This window comes from Pyrenophora tritici-repentis, chromosome 10 (assembly GCF_003171515.1).
Source record: "Pyrenophora tritici-repentis strain M4 chromosome 10, whole genome shotgun sequence".
Lineage (NCBI taxonomy): Eukaryota > Fungi > Ascomycota > Dothideomycetes > Pleosporales > Pleosporaceae > Pyrenophora > Pyrenophora tritici-repentis.
Genome location: NC_089399.1, coordinates 2,021,745 through 2,042,563, shown reverse-complemented (window position 1 = coordinate 2,042,563; position 20,819 = coordinate 2,021,745). Strand labels below are relative to the sequence as shown.

The following is a 20,819-nucleotide window of genomic DNA, read 5'->3' as shown; positions in this document are numbered from 1 at the left end:
CTCCACAACGACCATCATACATAGAACGGCTTAGCCAAAGTCCTACATAGTCACCGACTGATACAGGACTCTAATGGAAATATAATAATATAATAATAATAGCTCTCTATCTTTCTTAAAACCGTCTAGTGTCTTAGCATAAAGCTTTTAATTAAGTGTAGTATTAAGAAATATATTTAGTACGTCGTACTAGAGCAGCTCTAGTCTAAACTAATTAGCTATTGCGATAAGTGCTCGGAACGTTCGAGCGGCTAATGTGGCAGCGTAGGTGTCTCTATACGGCTGTTCTAGATCTGTCAGAATATGGGCATATTTTGGGTGATGGACAAAATCCGGGTGTTCGGAGCGGTGGATTCTGTGGATCAGTTAAATTAGTCAGCACGCACAATCCACCGCGACCCAACTGATCGAACAGCGTTGGACAACAGAACAACACGACATCAGACCAGAACAATACAATCGATCCCCATCATATTATTATACTATTATCCCCGTCTTTGATAACCCATCACAATCTGACAAGAGGTAACATAACACCAGCCATGTGTCCCAACTTTGCAATTCTAACAATACTAGATCCCTGTCTTTGCCTGACAGTGGCGTGTCTGAGCTCGAAGGTAGAGCTGTCTCTAGCGGATCGTTTTCTATTCAATGGATCCTTCACTTGAGTCATGCTACGGACTTCATCCTCAAATCCTTCGTAACGTTTGCCCAGGGTCAGGTCTATGCTGTTAGTGGATCTGGCACATACGCCTCGCCCGTCGCCGGGATAGGAAATGATCAGGGTCAATTCCGTGTCTCGTATCTCTCTGGGAACGGAGTCTATACGGCAGTTGCTCGTATCGTCTTTGATCTTGCCATAGGAGCTGTGGTAGCTGTGAACGGTCTGTAGGGACTGTATTCCAGCTACCTAGTTGTCAGATAATAGCACTGTTGAAGATGAGAGCGTACAGACGCTGGGTTAGACTAGCGCGACCCGGCATCTGAGAGAGCCAATCGGATCACAGGAAGGCTTGGCACCCCCCAGGTGTGCCCACAACCGTAGACAGAACCAACAAACAATCAACAATCAATATCATCACCATTATTACCTATTTCATCAGTATTCCAGATGAGAGTGAATATCTGACAATTAAGAGTCTCACTATCTTTACCTACCTACCAAAATGACGACATTTACCACCCGCGACGCGACCGTGACTTTACGCGACCAGTCAGACTACACCGGTTGGATGCTACAACTGCAAGCGCGTTGCATAGCACACAATATTTGGGATAAGATTGACCCAAAGACTACTACTCAGCCCCTCCGGAGGCCTACCGACCTTAGAATCCCAATCCTTGCTGACTACCAAGCAGCTTCTGGCATCGAAGAGCCAGGAAGACTTAGCGAACTATCGAACAGCGGACAGAAAGCGTTTAAAGAAGACCTCGAGTACTATCGCATGTCGATGGAGCAGTACAAAAGCGACCGACACCAATACGAAAAGGAGCAGTCAAGCTTCCAGCACATCATGACCCTGATTCAATCAAGCGTGTCACCGCACCTACTACGCACATGCTGTCTCCCAGACAAGACACTTCGCGAGTGGATTATAAACTTGAAGCTTACAGTTGGAGTGAGCGATCGCACCGAGAAGGAGCGAACTAGAGAAAGATACCTAGCATCCCTCAAACCAATGAGGACCCCAAATCAATGGGACACGTGGCTGGCGGAATATGACCAAGCCGCCACGGAAGCTGAAGTATACAGCGTACCAGAAGTGTCACAACTTGATGCGATGTCAAAGGACTTTCTGGTGGCCGTCCAGAAAACAGCACCTATCTGGGCCGTAAACTTCCAAGAGAACGGACGATGGGCAGCTGGGATGAGCCGAAAGGAGATGATGAATCGGTTCCGAGAGCACATGATGATGCACCATCCCCTTTTTAGATCAGGGAAGCACAAAGCAGCTATGGCAGCTTACGATGAAAGCACACATGATGATACAACTCTCGCTGGAGGTGCATCCTACCAGCCACTGCGCGGGACGCCGAGCAGTGGGGTCACCGCGCCATCTACCAACTTGAATCCGGGGAATACCTCGCAAACAAAGTATCGGGGACGTCCTCGTAAACAACCACAAACCTCACAAGCCATGAGAAAGCCAGCACAGAAGCGGTCCTCAGCGCAAAGTGAAGGGACTACCTCCGGGCAGAAATGCCCAGCGTGTTATCAATATCATGAACTCAGAGCATGCTACTATGTCAATCCAGACCTAGCGCCAGAGTGGTGGACACCAAATGAAGCTACAAATGAACTAGTACAGTTTAAATGTGTAACGGGCTGAGCCTCGAGTCACATGACTAGGCTGCTAGCCTAGTCGCTTCCCCGGCAACGTGAGGGCCGTGCGCCAACCCAAACAAAGCAGGCTCGCCGCTTGCGTCTTACCTTCTTTCTTCATCTTGACTGTAAATAGCATCTGGACTAGGTAGCTGGAATACAGTCCCTACAGACCGTTCACATACAGTCAAGATCAAGAAGAACACGCAGAATACGCAGAACACGTGCAATTACGCAAGTTATCCAACTAGCAGCTGACAAAGCAATCCCAAAAGTCAAACTAGGTCCTAAACCAAAACCCTGGTGGAACCAGGAGCTTACTAAGCTAAGAAGAGAGCTTACTCACTGCCAAAGAGTCTACACACAACAATTGCAACAGTTGTCCATCCAAGAGGCATATCTATTCAAGAAAGACTTCTTAATAGCGCGGAACACCTACGCAAGAGCAATCAAGGATGCCAAGAAGAGACATTGGAATAGCTTTCTAGAACAAGAAACCCCACAGTCTATCTACAAAGCTATGGCATACACAAAGGATCAAAAGGTCGAAAAGATTCCACCTATCCATGGAGAGATACTAGAGAAAACATTCAAAGGAAAGTGCAAGGCCTTTAGAAAAGCACTGTTCCCTCCTCCTCCAACAGCAGAACTACCAAGCTTTCTAAACTATCAAGAGAGCATTTGGGACTGGCCGCAACTATCAATTTCTGAACTAGAACAAGCCTGTTCTAGTAAAGTTAAAAGTAGTACACCAGGGCCTGACGCCATTACTCAAGATATTATAACCGCTACGTTTAAGTTCAACCCAGAGATCCTCTTCATCGCCTACTCAATCTTGTTCAATTACGGATACCACCCTCGGTGCTGGAAAGCAGCTACAGGAGCAATTCTCAAAAAACCATCTAAACTAGACTACTCTCTCCCGAAAGCTTATAGAGTAATTACTCTCTTAAACAGCCTAGGGAAGGTACTAGAGAGAATTATCGCCAAAAGACTAGCTAGTCTAGCAGAAACCACAAACCTCCTACACCCCTCACAAATTGGAGGTAGAAACAAGAAATCTGCAATAGACGCCGCTCTCCTCCTAGTAGACCAGATTCAACACAAAAAACAGCAAGGCCAAATTACTTCCACAGTGTTCGTGGACGTCAAAGGAGCTTTTGACCACGTCATACACAACCGATTTCTAGACCGACTTAAGAAACTTGGACTCCCAATTAGCTTAATTTGCTGGGCGAAATCCTTTCTCTCCAACAGGACCCTAAGACTAGCATTCGATAATAAGATTGAAGAATTTAGCAAGATTAGAGCAGGCATCCCACAAGGCAGCCCAGTATCACCAATCTTCTTCCTTATCTATATCCGAGACCTATTCCCAGCCTTACAAAGCTTTCAACTATCGTATATCGACGACCTATCTCTTACTACCTCATCAACCTCTCTAAAGAAAAACATAAGAGCACTGCAAAAAGAGATAGCTACACTCTTTGCCAAGGGAGAGCAGCTAGACATTATCTTCGACACATCCAAAACAGAGCTAATCCACTTCACCGCTAAGAAGGAGAGGATAGAAAGAGCCCTCATACTCCCAAACAACGACCGGATAGAACACAAAGACACTGTCAAGTGGCTAGGTATCTATCTAGACAACCGACTATCATTCAAATCACATGTGTCTATACGTGTAAGCCAAGCCAGACAAGCTTTCTACAGGCTAGGAAGACTAGCGAACATTGAACTCGGCCTATCAACACACGCTATTAGACAACTATACTTAGCATGTGTAACCAGCGTGTCAGACTACGGAGCACAAATATACTGGCAAAACCAACCCTACGCTACAAAGAAACTACAGTCACTACACAACCTGGCTTGTCGAAAAACACTAGGAGTGTTTAGAACAGCACCAACAGTCCCTACAAGCCTCGAAGCGAGCCTACTACCACCAGCAATTAGGCTTAACTCAACTATCCGGAACTACGCAAGCAGAGCAAACCTGCTAGCCAACACCCATCCAATTGCAAAGGCAATAACTCGGATCCAATCAACTAATCTCCAACGCTCAAAGAAACCAAACCAGCACAGACAGCTACAAACTATTACTAACGCAATTCCTAAAAACAACAAAAGGGACACAGAGCAGACTATCCCATACCGGTTTAGGCCATGGGATACTCTAAACTATACCGTAACAGTCTCTCAAAAATCCAAAGAAGAGGAGGCAAATGCGCACCAAGCCTACATTAAAACAAGGCTAGACAATTACACGACAATATACTCAGACGCCTCGCAAACACAAGAAGGAAAAGGAATAGGAGTTGGGATAGCAGTCTACAACTCAACTCAGCAAGAGATCTACTCAGAAACAGTTAATATCGGACAATACCAGCTAGTCTACAACGGCGAACTAGAAGGGATCACACGAGCATTCGAATACGCAGCAAAGAACGCTACAACCGACCAGGAATTTGAGGTCTACGCAGATAACCAAGCAGCAATCTACAGGCTTAAAAACCTATCAGATAACCCAGGACAGCATTGGCAACTCCGATGTCTAAAAGCGGCAAATACGATCCGACGAAAACAAGCAAACATCCACCTACTCTGGGCACCTGGACACACAGATATAGTTGGAAACGAAAGAGCAGACTACCTAGCAAAAGAAGCAACCAAAGAGGACCCCAGATCAACAACAAAGAGCATTGCCTACCTGGGCACGACAATCAAAAGGATACAACAAACGGAACAACGCCAAGAGTATGAGAAATACAAAGCAAGAGCAACCGCTCTAAACAAAGCTACCTACTCAGCCAAATACCCTCTTAAAATCAGCAAAACCATCCAAATGCCACAGAACACGAAAAGAGTAACCTCTAGCGCCTTCTACTCTCTTAAGCTAGGACACGGATACTTCAACTCCTACCTAAAGAGATTTAAGAAACGAGACTCGAATCGCTGCACCTGCCAAAACATCCAAACGCCAGAACACCTACTACTGTACTGTCATCTATACAAAGACCATCGAAAAACGCTCCTACAAACAATCAAACATCGCCCAGTCACACTACCACTACTACTCCACACTAGTATAGGTATAGAAGCAACCCTAGCTTTTATCACTAGCACCAGAATAGGAACAAGAAAATGGTACCTAGGACAGCCAACAGAAGACCTACAGAGAGACACTGTATAAAACTAAAACCACAACCCTCTCCTTTGCCACAAGAGCCCGCTGCTACATCTCTTTCTACTTATCAAACTGCTCTTTAGCACCTGGCAACAAACAGATACAAGCTATCTTTTGTAGAAAAGCCAAAGACCATATTAGCGAACCATACCAGAAAACCATGTAAATTAGAAAAACCAAGATAGAACGGCCTTCGGCCAAAGTCCTACATAGTCTCTGACTGAAAAAGGACTCTAATGGAATAATAATAATAATAATAATACATTAACGAACCATTGCATGCCCCTGCTTGCCGGCCTCACTGCAAAACCGTACCTTTCGAAGCTGTGTTTGAACATGAGTGAGGACGGTCGGTTACAAGATCTTGGTGGACAACCAAGAGGACGTAAGCAGGCCTTGTTTTGTCTTTGCTTCTAGGCGCTGAGGCAGATATCTTGGGAACCCAATCATTTGCAGGGAAGTGAGTGGACCTGCGATCGCCGGTTTGAAGCTTTGCTGTAATCGTTGCAATCGTTTGGGGACACGTTCAAGGGGTTCTCCGCGATCTGCTGCTCCGCTTTTCCGGTCACCGGCTGATCGTGTTGCTGGACGATACTATTGTTCATACGTGCTCATGCTTGTTCGAATAGACCTGGCATACTGGCGTCTTTGAGTTCATGCACTGTACTTGCGGCTCGTTACAACTCAATGGGTTCTGCTTGATGGTTAATGGATGACGTCCGAGGTTGTGGAGGCGTTGACAAGCGCCGGACGAAGCGAAGAAAAGGCTCCGAGCCCAAACCGGGCCGACTAGCTCCGCGCGCTAGCCACCTCGGAGCCGGCATCCCCTCACTTCCTTCTCTCATGGAACAAGACCAGTGTATCACATTCATATTCGAGGAACATTCTGCGATACTTCAACCAACTACAATCTAATTTGCCCTCAACACTCGTACTGCAAAACTTCCCAGGAGAGTGGTGTCGCGAGGTATAAGCAAGCCCCACCCAACACGAGCTCGCCATCTACATCTATCCCCATTACGGCAACAAGTGTAACGGCTTTGATGCATCAGACGTGTCCGCCTCAACTACACCATGTTGTCTTGCAGTGTGCCTCGGACAGATTGCGCTGTCTATGTCGTTCCCGGGTTGATGGAATATATCGTTCGTGCCACGGCTCCAAGCTGGCTGTCTGTTCGACTGCCATGAAACGGGATCCTTGGGCCGAAATCGCATTTCGGCGCAACTTTTGATAAAGCCGTCATAACCGCTTGAAACGAATAGGGCCGCTTTCAAGTTTCATAGCGTCATTATCAAGAAAATATATTATCGTGGATACCCTCCCCACATGTTCTTCTTGTTAGATCAGACGAATTCCTTCCTTGTTACCTCTCCCATCATAAATCTCTTCCTTCGTTTCTTTAAGCTGCGCTTTTTGTCACACTAGTCACTCATTTCTTATACACGGAAACAACAGGAGATATGCTTGCGAAATACTTGGCTGTGTTGTCGGTTGCAGCGATTGCGCATGGTCGCGTTGTCGTTGTTAAGGACAGACAGGCTGTTGCGCCGGTGTTTGATGGCAGAGTGAAGGCGGCTGCGACCGCGGCAGACTTTGACACGGCAGCTTCGCCTTTCGGAAAGGATAACGTCAAAGGGCAGAGTAAGTGGCTAGTCTATACAATTCCATGAACATTACTGACCAGCACCAGACTTGACATTCAGCCAGCTCATCGCATTTCCGGATGTTCCGGCATCGCTCTTTGACGCTGGAGTTGGCGCAAAGGCAATTGAGGTGCAGATCAAGTAAGCTTTTCTCACAAGATCGCCAATTCCGACCCCTGTACTGACCGAACGTAGCGATCAATCCATCTTCGTCCCAGGTGGCGTGGCCGCCAATGCGCAAACCGCCGTCCGCCGCACCGAGTTGAACCCCAACGGCGGCGGCAACACAACCATCGGTATAAAGACACTACACGTATCACTCCAACCCAGCGCCACGAACCCCCTCAACACCAGCCACGAGTACCTGCTCACCTTCCTCGAGCGCGCAGACTTCAGCGCAAACTTGTTCGTGATCCGCACCGGCACACTCCTCGGCAGCGACGGTAGCACAAAGAACGATCTCGTCATCCAGGGTAATACCGGAGCGGGAACCAAGACGCTCTTCACCACCCCCTTTACTGCCGGCGTGTGGACAAACCTCGCGCTTCAACTGGATTTCACCGCCAACACCCTTCAAGTTTTCCAGTCGTCGGGCAATGACGCTCTTGTAAAGGCTACGGAACCCTTGGCTAATGACCTTTCCGGCAACGGCGAGTTCCACTTTGGCGTCAACAAGAACCCCACGGATGCTGGTGCCGATGTGCTGAGGTCTGGATTCCAGGAGAGCGGTATCTTGGAAGGTGTGGTCTATGGCGGTATTTTCATCGAGGATTCCGCTAGTGGTACCGTCACCCTTTCTTAGACGCGTAAGCGTCTTTGAATGAGGGAGTAAGATCTAGATCATGACTGGGTGGTCGGGATGCTGTAAGATGGACGAAAATGTATTTGTACTCTGTGCAATAAGCTAGTCGGAAGAAATGATGATCATGTACAACTTTGACACCCACGAGAGCAACCCGAATCAAATAACTTCCTAGACTCCAATGCGACACCACTTTATCAATCTGAGTATCTTGAAAATAGCCGTAGAATGCTAGTGTTGCAACATGTCTGGGTTGAACGATAATCTTTTGTCTTGGTACCCCCCGACCGACGATGGTTATCTTAGCACGCTTACTCCCGATCGACGATCTTCTATGTTGGAAAGATATGTACATAATCAGCCCAACTTACATTAGGAAAAAGATAATCAAAAGAACAGTCTCGTACTCCAGGCCCGGTATTGCGGTGGCCCGAGCGCTTTTGCTCGTGCGTGAACTATCACAATTATAGTTCTGTATGTATTCTAGCCCTTGTGTCCTTGTGCCCCGAGTGTTTTTGCTCGTGCGTGCTGTTGGAGTGGGTGAACCGTACGCATAGGGAAGAAGTTGAGGATTGACTGAGGTTGTATTGTACAAGCTATGGAAAGTTTATGTAGGTGAGTGACCATAAACAGCGCTAGTCTCAGATAGGCATCATCCCATCACCAAACCGTGACACGTGCTCACTGCCTTGAACGACTGCGTTCTTTCCGATTACATCGACGCAGCAAATTTGCGATCGAAGAGAACCCTCAGCCCGCCCGCGTTCTTTCCGCGTGCAATCACACGAATCCGTAGTCTAACTATACACGCTCCTAAGTCGCATGATTCACAACCTTTCCTAAAAACAATTTCTGTACGGATACACCTGGAGATGGAAGAATATGACCTTCTTGGGAGTGACGCGGTCAACTTTGCAGTTCGTGATTGTAGAATCTGTGCTTGAAGCTCGACGTCGTATTACAAAGATGTTGAGAGTTTGCTGCACTTGCCGTATAGGCTGACGTCGCAGTGCGCTGGGCCGATAATAATGGTCTAGCACGAGTGTCACATGTCCGAGGATAATGGGCAGTAGGGAGAAATCCGCTCATTGGACAGTAGGGTTGGCGCTAGGATCGAAAGTGTTGTCAAGAGAATTGCCGGATGGTGGGGGATGGAGGCTTTGTATTTCCTATCTTGGTCTAAACCGTGTTCTACAGGGTACAGTAGAACTTCACTGTATAGGGCACAGGTCTGGTACATGTCCTGTCCACAAAGAAATTGTCGGTGACTGCGCCCTATAGAGAATACCGACAGGCAGTGATCGGAATGGTCTGGTCTGACTTGGTCTTGGTCTGGTCTAGACCGCCAAGACTTGGTCTGGTCTGGCGATTTTTTGAGACCGTGGTCGGACCGGTCTAGATGATCGGACCGGTCCGGCTATAAATAGGTCCACGTGACTAGATCTTAGACTAATCTAGCCAGAAAATTTAGCACAATATGAGTCATTAAGATCAAGGTAAGTCTTCTACTTACATAGAACAATCAAGTCCTTAACAACCTACTTATATACTATTGTTATGGAGCCTTCAACACCAACCTCACCGTCCCCATCGAATATTATAAGACTAGATTTAACGTCTCTTACTCCATCTCCTATCCCCACGTCATCACCCACCCCTATACTATCACCCACTCCTATTCAATATCACGAATCTCCAGATGAGTTCGTGCAGGGCGGTATCACGTACGTGAAACGTGCAATAATTGCAAGGAAGGATTTCCGTCAAGGTACATCACACATCTGGAAGTACGGACTCCAATACATTCGAGATAGCGATAAGAAAGAGGTGTATTACTGCCATGAGTGCAGGGTTGGGAAGAGCAAGCAAGAGTTGTTTGTCATCAATGGCACTTCTAGGATCCGGAATCACCTGGAACAGAAGCACCAGATTGATCCCCAGAGTGGCATCAAGCGAAAGGGTTCTGTACGGAAGTCTATAATCGACCAGCAAAAGGATGGGGCTGCTTCCAGCATCTTTTTCTGGAAGGAGTCAGTAGAGAAGTTTAAAGAGCTTCTAATTCGTTGGATTGTGTACTGCCATATCGCCTTCTTTCAATTAGAGAACCAGTACTTTCGTGAACTACTCCTCTTTTTAAATCCGGCACTACTCAACCACCTCCCGAAGGCTGCGAAGACTATCCGAAGCTGGGTAATGAATGCATTCATATCGAAGAAGCAACAGCTTAGGGAGGACCTACACCATTCACGGAGTAGGATCTCTATCTCCTTTGATCTCTGGACTTCACCAAACCCTTACGCTATCCTAGGCGTCGTCGCTATGTGGATTGATACTACCGGCATGCGACGTGTTACCGCTTTAGGTATGCGACGTATATACGGCGAACATACTGGAGAGAATCTTGGATCGGTGGTCCTTGAATTGCTGGAAGAATACGACATTAGCGGAGATCAGATTGGATACTTTATGCTGGATAATGCCTCGGCAAATGATACCGCTGTTGAGTTTATACTCAAGGATCTCTGCCCATGGATGAAGTCAAAACAACGTCGTCATCGCCGGCTGCGTTGCTTGGGCCATGTCATCAACCTCTGTTGCCAGGCGTTCCTTATGGGGCGAAACTGTGAGAAGTATCTTGCGAAGCTGGAGAAGCATCATCAACGTGGCGACTATACGAAGGTGGAAGAGCTCTGGAAGAAGTTCGGATGTTTGGGTCGTCTTCACAACCTGGTGCGATACATCAGGCTTACTCCACAACGGCGTGAGGAGTTTGCTACAATTATTATCGGCGGAGATCTTTCGCAATTCGACGGGCTTGAGCTTATCCAGAACAACTCGACCCGCTGGAACTCATGGTTTTATTCGATTACACGTGCATTAAATGTTCGAGAACGTTTAGAGCTCTTCTCGGCTCGTCATGTACCTGGAAAGGGCTCCGTAGGGATCGCGAACTTTAAGCTTGATGGACAGCACTGGTTTGAGCTTGAAAAGATTGAACTCGCTCTCAAAGACTTCTATGCTGCAACTTTGCTTTCTGAAGGTAAGAAGACGTCACTTGCGGACTGGTTTTCAACTTTGGACTGCCTTCTCCGGGAGATAAGCGAGACGAAGGATCACTACCACGACATCCACACTGAGGACGATAACAACTTTACATGGAAGTACCTTCAAGGCTGCGCTGATGCTGCTTGGTTAAAGTGCGTTGAGTACTATAACAATCAGCAGCTGAATTGGCAAAATCGATTCCCTGAAGATACTGACCTTCCACCGGCATATTATGCGGCTCAAATCCTTGATCCATATCGCAAGTGGGGATGGTTCAGGCAAGAGTGGGTTCTTCATGGCGACGAAGAGAAGAAGAGGTGGTTTGAAAACGCACAATTAGCGGTGAAGCATCTCTGGGAGACAGAGTATAAGGGAAGGTACCCTGTCGAGATGCTGCCACCACCAGCCAGGAAGGAGAGAGATCCTGACCCAGCATTTGATCGCCAGCGGGAACATAAGCGCATTCGAATAGACGCTCCAGTTTCTACAACTGATTTGTATGAACAATACATCTCTACTGACCGGCTTCATAACGAAGAGGCAGGTTGCAATGAGGCTATTGCGTACTGGCTATCTCGCTACGACTCCCAACGAGATCTCGCTCGCTTCGCTCTAGACATGTTTGCGATCTCGCCTATGTCGGATGAATGCGAACGTCTTTTTAGTAGCGCGAAGCTTACTATCGTCGATCGCCGTGGTAGGCTGAAGGCAGATATTATAGAAGCGTGCGAGTGTCTCCGGGCCTGGTATGGAAAGCCCCAAGCTGAGGGGAACAGCGATATCGAGGATAGTGAGAACGAAGACGACTAGATTGACAGTCAGTAGTAAAACACATTTCCTCGGCTTCCTTCTTTGCTTCAGCCTCATTCTTGGCGGTCTTGTTGGTCGGACCGGTCTGGTCGGACCGGTCCTTATGTAAGCACCTGGTCTGGTCTGGTCTGTACCCTCAGACCAGACCAGACCAGACCATTCCGATCACTGCCGACAGGTTTGAGCTATGGGGATAGCAGTTCGAGATATCGTCGATACCTGTCGAAGAGGAAGTGGATAGATTTGTCTCCGTAAGCGCTAACTCCCGTGTGCACGAGGCAGTCTGTACCCACGGACCGAGACGTTTGAATCAGGCAATCTATGCTAGCAGCGTTGCGTGATGAATAAGACCTATCCCAGGCTAGAGTTGCTTACAGCGTGTGAACGCACCGGAATGGTCACCGTCTTCGTTGACTTAAGGGTATATCTGGGGTTCAAGTGGCCTGCAACTCGAATTAATAGAACAAGACAGGGGTATTGCAAATTGCATCTTCCCCGCTCGTTTGCTCTACAACGGCAGAGCATTTTGGCATACTTGTCAACGAGCGAGCCGGCTCGCTCAGCTCGCTCGGCTTGGACGTTTTGACCAAGCCGAATGAGCTGAGCGCGCAGTGCGCGCTTGCAAGCCGAGCGAGCTTAGGGATAGGCGCTCGCTCAGTCAGCTTGCTTAGCTTGGTTGGATGGAGCGGTTGGAAACTTGGGGCTGAAGGACTTGGTGGAGGGGCAATCTCACGATGATTTTTAGGTGTAGTGCGTAAGTTCGAAACCTAGTTATAACCTAAAATACACTCTTTTTTGCTATATTTCTAGCAAATAAGCTACTAAACTTCCGGCTAACGGCCTGGCAACAATATTCTCCTTCTGCGACACTTCACTTACTACTTATCACCCACCACACTCACCTATACTCCACCAACGCGTCTCTATTTGCAGCTATTATCTACCTCGCCGTTGCTATAATGCCAGCAAAAAGAACATGCGTTAATGCTCTAGAAATCGCGACAACTTCGAAGCGCCCTAGAGTCGCAGCGCGTCATCGCGGGACTGCCAGCCAACCTGTGCTAGTCGATACTCAGCCATTCTCACCATCTCCACCTCCTCCACCGCTGTCGCCGCGTCAAGCTCTCGTTGCCGCGCCACAAGCACCAAATTTTGAAGCGACCCTCCGAGAGTCGCGCGCCGAAGAGACGATCATCCCACCACCTAAGGGCAGCGAGCATGCCACTGTTGCAGCTTCAGGAGCAGCTAGCGAGGCTGTCGACAAGGGTTTCGTATAGGTAGAGGACAAATACGACGGCTTTAATTAGAGTCGCTACCCAAAGCACTGCAAGCCGCCCACATCACTTTCGAACCGAGCAAGCTGGGTATACAGCCATGGCTATCGCATCGCCTTGCGCAGCAACGTCGCAAAAGTTACGTGGATCTGCCACTATTGCTATAAGCACAAGTTCACTACTGTTGGCCGTGGCATACATAACGTCTCGCAGTCTCCATCAGCGCCAGCACGTCATCTCGGAGAAGACAAGAAAGTTCATGGCTTGAAGCCTCCAAGTAAGCGCACTACCGTCGCTCCTCGGAAAGAAACTCTCCTCGAACGCGCCCTTCAGAAGGGCTGCTCTTAGGCTGTTGCCAACGAGCTTACCAACTTCAATATACAAGAGTTTAGGCTTGCGGCCGTTACCTAGCTCGTCGAAAACAACCTCCCACTCTCACAATTCGAATCATCGTCTTTTCGCAATATGATATAATTAGCTAGCGTAGAGGCAGAACGAGCCTTGTGGGCATCTTATAACAGCGTCTCACGATACGTTATACGCCTGTACAACTACCTGTTACTAAAGGTTATCGCAAGCCTTTCAGAATCAATGAGCAAAGTCTATGTAAGCTTTGACGGATGGACGACAAAAGGTGGCAAGCGCGGTTACTTAGGTATCGTCGCCCACTACGTTGATAGCTCTGGCGAGCTCAGGGACTTGCCTATTGCGCTCCCACAACTGACAGGTGCCTACACCGGCGAGGCTATGGCTGAGGTCGTGATGGCAATATTCAAGCAGTTCGAAATCACTGTGGGCAAGCTCGGTTACTTCGTCCTCGACAACGCACATAACAACAACACCACGATTAACACTCTCGCCTTGCAGATAGGCTTTAGCGCTACTGAGCGTCGCCTTCGCTGCGGTCCTTATACGCTTAATCTCATTGGCCAGATGCTACTCTGGGGTGAGGAGAAAGAGTCCTACGACAACGAGGAGACTGAGCGCGTGAACGAAGCTGAGAATATGGCTACTTGGCGAGGCGATGGACCATTAGGAGTGCTTGTCGCGGTTATTAACTACATCAAAACACCACAACAGTACGCTCTTTTTGAGAAGTATCAGAAGCTCGCTATTAGGGACCAGCACAGTCCGCAACAATCAATTAAGTGGGTCCTAGAAGGTTCAGATTGGATTGATTGATTACCGCTTTAAGCCTAGTAGTTACCTATAGGAGTTTAAGCCCTACCTAGATAGGTAAGTGGGTCTAGGAGAGTGACCGGATTGAATTGATTGTTGCGGAGTCTAGGGACCAGCCTGTCAACGCGCCAACAGAACAGCACAAAATCAAGGAGCCCGTTAAGCTAGTTGTTACTCGCTATAACTCTTACGTTTCGTGTTTTAAGCGCGCTGTTGAGTTGTAATTAGCGGTTAATAGGTACGCCAACTACCATATTTAGAAGATTGAAACTGAAGACGCGTACGCCCGAAGTCGTAACAACAAGCTGCCTGCAGCGCCGGATTGGATGAGGTCTGATGGGATCAATGCCCATGACTGGCAGGTGATTGCTGAGTATATTGATGTGCTTAGGCCACTAAAACAAGCTACAAAACGGCTTGAAGGCCGCGGCAAAAGCGGTGCTTTTGGAGCAATCGCTGAGGTTATTCTAGTATTTGAATACTTACTTGGAGTCTATGAGGACCGCTTGCAAAGCTATGAAGACGTCATTTATGATGAGCATACAGAGTCACCCGAAGACCACCTTGCTATCAACCTCCGCGCTGCCCTAGTTAAAGCCCGCGAGTACTACAACAAGCTCGACCTCTCGCCAGCTTACTATGCTGCTATAATCCTTCATCCTCGCTACAAAAGCTACCTTGACGCAGCGTGGGCGGATAAGCCTGATTGGCTAGAGAGCAGCAACCGCAAGTTTCAACATTTGTGGGCGGAGTACAAAAGCTTACCGAAGCCGCGCTTACGCTCTAAAGTTAGGCACAATGATATAGAAGACGCTATTAACAGCTTTATTAAGCCGGCAGGGCTTACGGAGAACGAGGAGGATGAATATGAGGCTTAGAAACGCAGCGAACCGATCGCTAGCGAGGGCGTCGACCCTATAAAATACTGGGTAGGACTCCGCGATCGCTACCCCAGCCTTAGCAAATTTGCTATCGACATGCTATCAATCCCAGGCTCAAGCTGTGAGTGTGAGCGCTTATTCAGCGAGCTGGGTGACCTCCTCGAGCCCCGTCGGCGCAGCATTTCTCCGCAACTTCTAGCAGCAATACAGTGCGATCGACGATGGATAAGAGCTAGATTTGGCAGTGGTGAGGTGCCTGTAAAGGAGGCTATCAGCGATGAGGAGATGGACGCGAAATACGGTGTACATAAGTGGGATATTAGCTGAGAAACTCAACACTAAGGTTTCTATATAACTTTCCTAATCGGGACTGAGCCCATCAAGCCGAGCGAGCTGACAGCCCTGTTTCAGCCAATCCGAGCGAGCCGAGCGAGCTGCTGGCCTCCGCTCAATTGGCTGAGCAAGCCAATTGGCTGAGCTCGCTCAGCTTGCTCATTGACATCTGTGCATTTTGGGATAAGCGGAGCACGAGGGAAAGCATACGGCGTGATGTATGAGGCAACAGGGTTAAGAACAGGGCAAGTTTCTAGCATAAATATGTGTCAATCCTCCTCGGTTTTTCAAATCATATTTCAACCCACAGTCCCCTCTCAAATCATCCTCCAAAACCAAGCTCTACAACCAGCCCTCACGTGCGAAATCGCCTCGCTCTATTTTCAACATGAAGGTCTCCAGCATTCTAGCTTTCCTCCCCTTCTGCGCAGCTCTCACTACCGTTGGAGGTCCTGTTGAAGCATACGCATCCCTAAAGACCGCGATCTACTTCATGCAACTGACTTTACCCAAGACTCGCACCTTCCTCACCTAGACTCCGCAACAATCAATTCAATCCGGTCACTCTCCTAGACCCACTTACCTATCTAGGTAGGGCTTAAACTCCTATAGGTAACTACTAGGCTTAAAGCGGTAATCAATCAATCCAATCTGAACCTTCTAGGACCCACTTAATTGATTGTTGCGGACTGTGTCCTCACCCCTCGCGCCTCGTCAGATTATAGGTGCTTCCATTGAAGTCCTCGCCTCATGGATCCTTGATGCTGGAGGTTCTGCTGTGGAGGCCAGCTTCCACAGTCCGCAACAATCAATTAAGTGGGTCCTAGAAGGTTCAGATTGGATTGATTGATTACCGCTTTAAGCCTAGTAGTTACCTATAGGAGTTTAAGCCCTACCTAGATAGGTAAGTGGGTCTAGGAGAGTGACCGGATTGAATTGATTGTTGCGGAGTCTAGGTGTAAGCGTATAGGAAAGAACCGCTCAGGTTTGGTGGTGACTATTATACTTGGGGGTACGACTATACCCATTCCTCGGCTCGTCTGACGAGATTTCTCAGCGAGTGGGCTATTTTTGAGGAGAAGTGTAAAAATCAGAGGCTCAATGCACAGGATGGTGGGTCGCTGAGATGAGACCGAGGATGTTCGGGGGCCGGAGGACAATGAGTCAAAATACGAAGTGAAGACTTGTGCAGGCGGTAAGGACGCTCCCCTGGACTACGGACTCCCTTTGACGCTGAGGTTGTCACATCCACTTGTCAAGTGGGCTGAGCTTTCGTCAACGCCAAAGGCGTGGAAAGAGATGATGAAGCTGTCTAATGGGCAGTTGAAAAAGAATCTCTTTGAAGGTGAGTTTCAAGATGTGTTCATGGGAGATTTTTCGTTCGTATCTTTTGGAACGCTGTCTGTAACGGGCTGAGCCCTAGGTCACATGACTAGGCCGCTGGCCTAGTCGCTTCCTTCCTTCTATCACTCCTTCCCCCAGCAGCCCGTGCGCCGTGCGCCAACCCAAACAAAGCGGGATGGCCGCCCACTTTCCTCTTCTTCTCTTCATCTCGACTGTAAATAGCATCTGGATTAGGTAGCTAGAATACAGTACCTACAGACCGTTCACACTGTCGATGAATAAGGCGAGGCGGTTTGGGCAGACTCCGCAACAATCAATCGGATCGGCATGATTGATTCCTATCTAGGTTAAAGGCTGCCTAATGAAGTAATTCTTTAACCTATATAGGAATCAATCATGTCAATCGATTGATTGTTGCGGAGTCTGGGTTTGGGTTTTTTGGGTTTGTGGATACGCTTGAGAGTGTTTTTGAGATGTTTCAGGACATGGGGATGCTTGGTGTGTTGCCGCCTATGCAGGTTGATTCTGCAAAGCCGTTGGTCTAAGTTTGACCTATCTCGATGCAAAAGACCCGTATGGATCAATCTAGCGCTTTTCTGCAACACAGTGTATGTGCGATATCGTTGCTTTTGCTTTTATCTTGATTGCAGCTTTGTCGATATCACTCATGAGCACGAGCGCCTTGGTTCTATGCAAGTTGGCACTTTTCGCTTGTTCGTCAAACAAAGTGCTGATCACGGGCCTATTGAAAAATCAGGCGATGAGAGCAGTACTGGAACTGTCGAGACGCGATTCAGAGCTTTCATTGATATTTACCGTGACTCTGGCTTTCCGTGCTCTAACTAGCCAGGCACCGATTGGTGAGTTCCACGGTGCGCGCACACTGAAGATATTTTCCCTCCTCATGTAGCTCCAATATACCCAGTCCACAGACGTATTCTCTACATCTATCAGAACAAAGCACGTCGTTTTCTAGTTATTCCTAGGAGAAGAGGCTTTGTAAGTGTAGCTGGCTGAAAGCGGTGTACGATGTTGTTGCTTGCATGGGTATGTTTCTGAGGCAAACTAGGTACAAGCAAATAAGAGAAGTACCCGTTCCTATGCTGCTACCAAGGTCAACGTAGACACTTAAAAAAATCGCAGTTTTGACTACGAGTGAGCGCAGGACAGCAATCAAAGCCTCGCCTACTAAGGTTCTCTTTGCTAGGGTATCCTTGTCTCTATAACGCTCCTGCTGCGCAACTCGGAGCGGCCGTGTTGGTCTGGCATACTTCAAAGCGCTACGCGACGATCTCATCCTTGAAGCCATTCTCAGCAACTTCAAGTTCGTGTCGCATAATGTCGCTGCAAGGCGAAGGTGCTGGTGGAGGCGGCACTCGGCACACGCTACAGGGCTGCGACGTTTTTACGTAAGCTCTCCCACATCTTTTCTTTTGACCGCCCCACGAGTAATAAGAACAAATATCGTTTGCGCGCGGTCATGTTTCTGCTAAAGTGATGTTGTTCAGAGAACCCTCCTTGCGTATTGATTCTTCTATTCTTGTCCGTCCAGGAGCGCAATGGCGCGGACGGAAATAGGAACCGTCTAGCCGTTTTCGGCTAGATACCCGTCATTCGGCCCTTTTTCACCACCACTGCATCATCGCTCATGATTCGAGATTCAGGCAAATGCATCGCACGAGCCTTGTTTCCCTGCGCCCATTGTGGCGCGCCTCGGTTCTCGGGACCAAAACGTGGATATGCAGGGAACGACCATAGTCCACGCCCATATTCAGACAGCAGTAGTGGGCTCCGTTGCATTGCACGGTGATGCCGAGGGAAATCACACCTTCTACTGCGTAAAGCCTTAGAGAGACGAGGAGGTGTGCCTCTGTATATAAGGAGCGCGCAGTCTTCATTGTAGAACTCACCATCCAGCCACCTCACCATCGCTTCGATACCTAATAATCAATCTTTTAATTCCACTCTCACTACCTCATCAACAACCCCCAACACCACCAACCGCAAACATGAAGTTCACCACCACCGCCGCCATTGCTACCGCAGCTGCCGTTGTCTCTGCTCTTCCCCAAGCCAACACTCAATCCCCCAAGATCACCGACGGCGCCTTCACTCTCATGAGCCTTCGCACCGGTACTCCTATCCAGTTCGGCAACGTCCAAGCAGCAGACAGCTCCCTCTACATCAATGCGAAGGACCTGAACTTCAGATGCGGCACCACAGGTCCCAACGCACAATTCGGACTCTCCAACGGTACCCTTAGCCTGTGGACCAACATCCCCCCTCAGGTCATGTACGTCGACCGCTCCGGCATGGGCCAGGGTGTCCTCAAATATACCACCGGTGTGGAGCCTCTCCCCAAGAACGCCGAACGCCAGGGATGGGTCCTCGACGAGCAGAACCAACTCACCTTTGTCTCGCCCGCTGGTGACAAGTACGGCCTCCAGGCGTGCAGTGGTGCTGCCAACGGTGGTTACAAAATCTGGCTCTCAGGCACACCCAACCCCGCTGGCAACACCGACTGCATTCCCTTCTCTGCTCAGGCTCTCAAGGTGGAGAACCCCCAAACCTGCATGTACACTTAGAGTGTCCACAACCACCACCACCTGCGCACGGTGTCCTGATGAAGTAACCCAGTATTGATATTTTGAGACTCGAACGATATGACATGGATCATGGCCCCCCCCCCACTCTCGTTTTACACACACGTACATAACAAACCACCACACTCGTTTAGTAGACATTTTGCGGATGCATTTAGATGGAGTTCAATAGACTGCAGGCATTTTGCCTACCCCTTACTACCTACTTCTGCTTTGATGTGATGTGTTTGATTTTTCCCAGCGATTGATAGGTGGTTGACGGATGGATATCTAGTAGTTTTATCCAGAGATTGGGTGTCAAAGTCGCTCCTCCGCAATGTCCCAGGTCCGTGCTGAGTGCCGCCGATGCTAACTCTTTGTATGCCTTTTATCAATATGTTTGTTTGTAGAGCCCTTTAAGCTGGCGGGAGCTTTTATCTTGTTAATTTTATTTTTGTAGTTTGAAAAACTTCTTCATAGATCATCATAAGTCATACAGAGAGCGGGTAGGTTTTGTGACACCTTTACGTATCATTGTGCGACTATTCAGGTCCCATAACTCGATGTTCCAGCAGTCGGTTTGGAACATAATGTACGATGAGAGCAAATAAACATGGCATTTCAAGCGGATCTTGGGGGGTTATGAGTTTGAAATCTTGATCAGAAGCAAGTGCCGAGTGGAAGAAGAGTAATTGTAACGGTAAGAAGATGGGATGGTTGAAGTGAGATGCCGGGCTGGCGGTGCAGAGATTCACGTCCGTTCGTGTGGCTGGTCAGAGTGATAAACGCTATCAGGCCAAATCTAGCAGATGTTTCTCTGAGTGGTAAGCGTATTCGAGCTTCGTCTAGGGTATTGCTAGCTGGTGGCTAGCTGAAGATAGAAAACAGCCTGTATGGATATGCCTGTGTGGCAGAGAATCTGCCCACCGCATTTTCGTGTTGCCAATAACTTGGCGATATTGTGGCGCCGAAAGGCTGAAGCCAACGTAAGTGTTAGTCCTACTCTAATCTCTTCAGCCCCGCGAAGCGCACTTTTTTGGCTCGCACAGAACGCGATTAGAACTATAGGGGCCCGTATGTTAGTGCTATGTGCGCAGATGCCAGAAGCATAACGGCTATGTGAAATATGAAGACGACCCATATTATTGGGGAACTGAGTGGGCGAAATCGTTGTTTGTATTGAGAACAGCGAAGGACTAGCTATATAGGTGCGGGGTGAAGCCTAGAAGAGGCTAGCCCCTAAGCAGAAGGAGCTAGTCCTATAAGAGGAGAGCTAGCTGGTGAGAAATGAATGCATGGAGACTGGCTTGCCCGGCCGACACATATCTATATTTATATACCGATGAAGTGGTGCACAGTGGTTCCATGAGCCGTACGATCCGTTCTGAGTTAGTTAAGGCGTAGTTGTGGTTTTT

General features: G+C 48.4%; 7 protein-coding genes across 7 annotated transcripts; all 7 read left to right on the top strand.

The window, feature by feature from the left end:
• Nucleotides 1–1,166: 1,166 nt before the first annotated feature.
• On the top strand, nt 1,167–5,516 carry PtrM4_046060 (uncharacterized protein; the record flags this gene model as incomplete). The annotated part of the gene is made up of 2 exons (XM_066104623.1): nt 1,167–2,316; nt 2,587–5,516. The coding sequence occupies 2 exons, from the start codon at nt 1,167–1,169 to the stop codon at nt 5,514–5,516; spliced, it is 4,080 nt and encodes a 1,359-aa protein (XP_065959187.1).
• Nucleotides 5,517–6,971: 1,455 nt separating this feature from the next.
• PtrM4_046050 (uncharacterized protein) lies at nt 6,972–7,956 on the top strand (the record flags this gene model as incomplete). The annotated part of the gene is made up of 3 exons (XM_001940460.1): nt 6,972–7,152; nt 7,202–7,295; nt 7,350–7,956. 3 exons carry the CDS (start codon nt 6,972–6,974, stop codon nt 7,954–7,956), a joined length of 882 nt encoding a protein of 293 aa, XP_001940495.1.
• A 1,557-nt stretch (nt 7,957–9,513) lies between these two features.
• On the top strand, nt 9,514–11,811 carry PtrM4_046040 (uncharacterized protein; the record flags this gene model as incomplete). The annotated part of the gene is made up of 1 exon (XM_066104622.1): nt 9,514–11,811. The coding sequence occupies one exon, from the start codon at nt 9,514–9,516 to the stop codon at nt 11,809–11,811; it is 2,298 nt and encodes a 765-aa protein (XP_065959186.1).
• Nucleotides 11,812–12,770: 959 nt separating this feature from the next.
• On the top strand, nt 12,771–13,433 carry PtrM4_046030 (uncharacterized protein; the record flags this gene model as incomplete). Its single annotated transcript, XM_066104621.1, has 2 exons — nt 12,771–13,082; nt 13,119–13,433. The coding sequence occupies 2 exons, from the start codon at nt 12,771–12,773 to the stop codon at nt 13,431–13,433; spliced, it is 627 nt and encodes a 208-aa protein (XP_065959185.1).
• A 243-nt stretch (nt 13,434–13,676) lies between these two features.
• PtrM4_046020 (uncharacterized protein) lies at nt 13,677–15,142 on the top strand (the record flags this gene model as incomplete). Its single annotated transcript, XM_066104620.1, has 2 exons — nt 13,677–14,237; nt 14,525–15,142. The coding sequence occupies 2 exons, from the start codon at nt 13,677–13,679 to the stop codon at nt 15,140–15,142; spliced, it is 1,179 nt and encodes a 392-aa protein (XP_065959184.1).
• A 724-nt stretch (nt 15,143–15,866) lies between these two features.
• PtrM4_046010 (uncharacterized protein) lies at nt 15,867–16,013 on the top strand (the record flags this gene model as incomplete). The annotated part of the gene is made up of 1 exon (XM_066104619.1): nt 15,867–16,013. The coding sequence occupies one exon, from the start codon at nt 15,867–15,869 to the stop codon at nt 16,011–16,013; it is 147 nt and encodes a 48-aa protein (XP_065959183.1).
• A 2,818-nt stretch (nt 16,014–18,831) lies between these two features.
• PtrM4_046000 (Atrophin-1 multi-domain protein) lies at nt 18,832–19,407 on the top strand (the record flags this gene model as incomplete). Its single annotated transcript, XM_001942413.1, has 1 exon — nt 18,832–19,407. One exon carries the CDS (start codon nt 18,832–18,834, stop codon nt 19,405–19,407), a length of 576 nt encoding a protein of 191 aa, XP_001942448.1.
• Nucleotides 19,408–20,819: the final 1,412 nt, after the last annotated feature.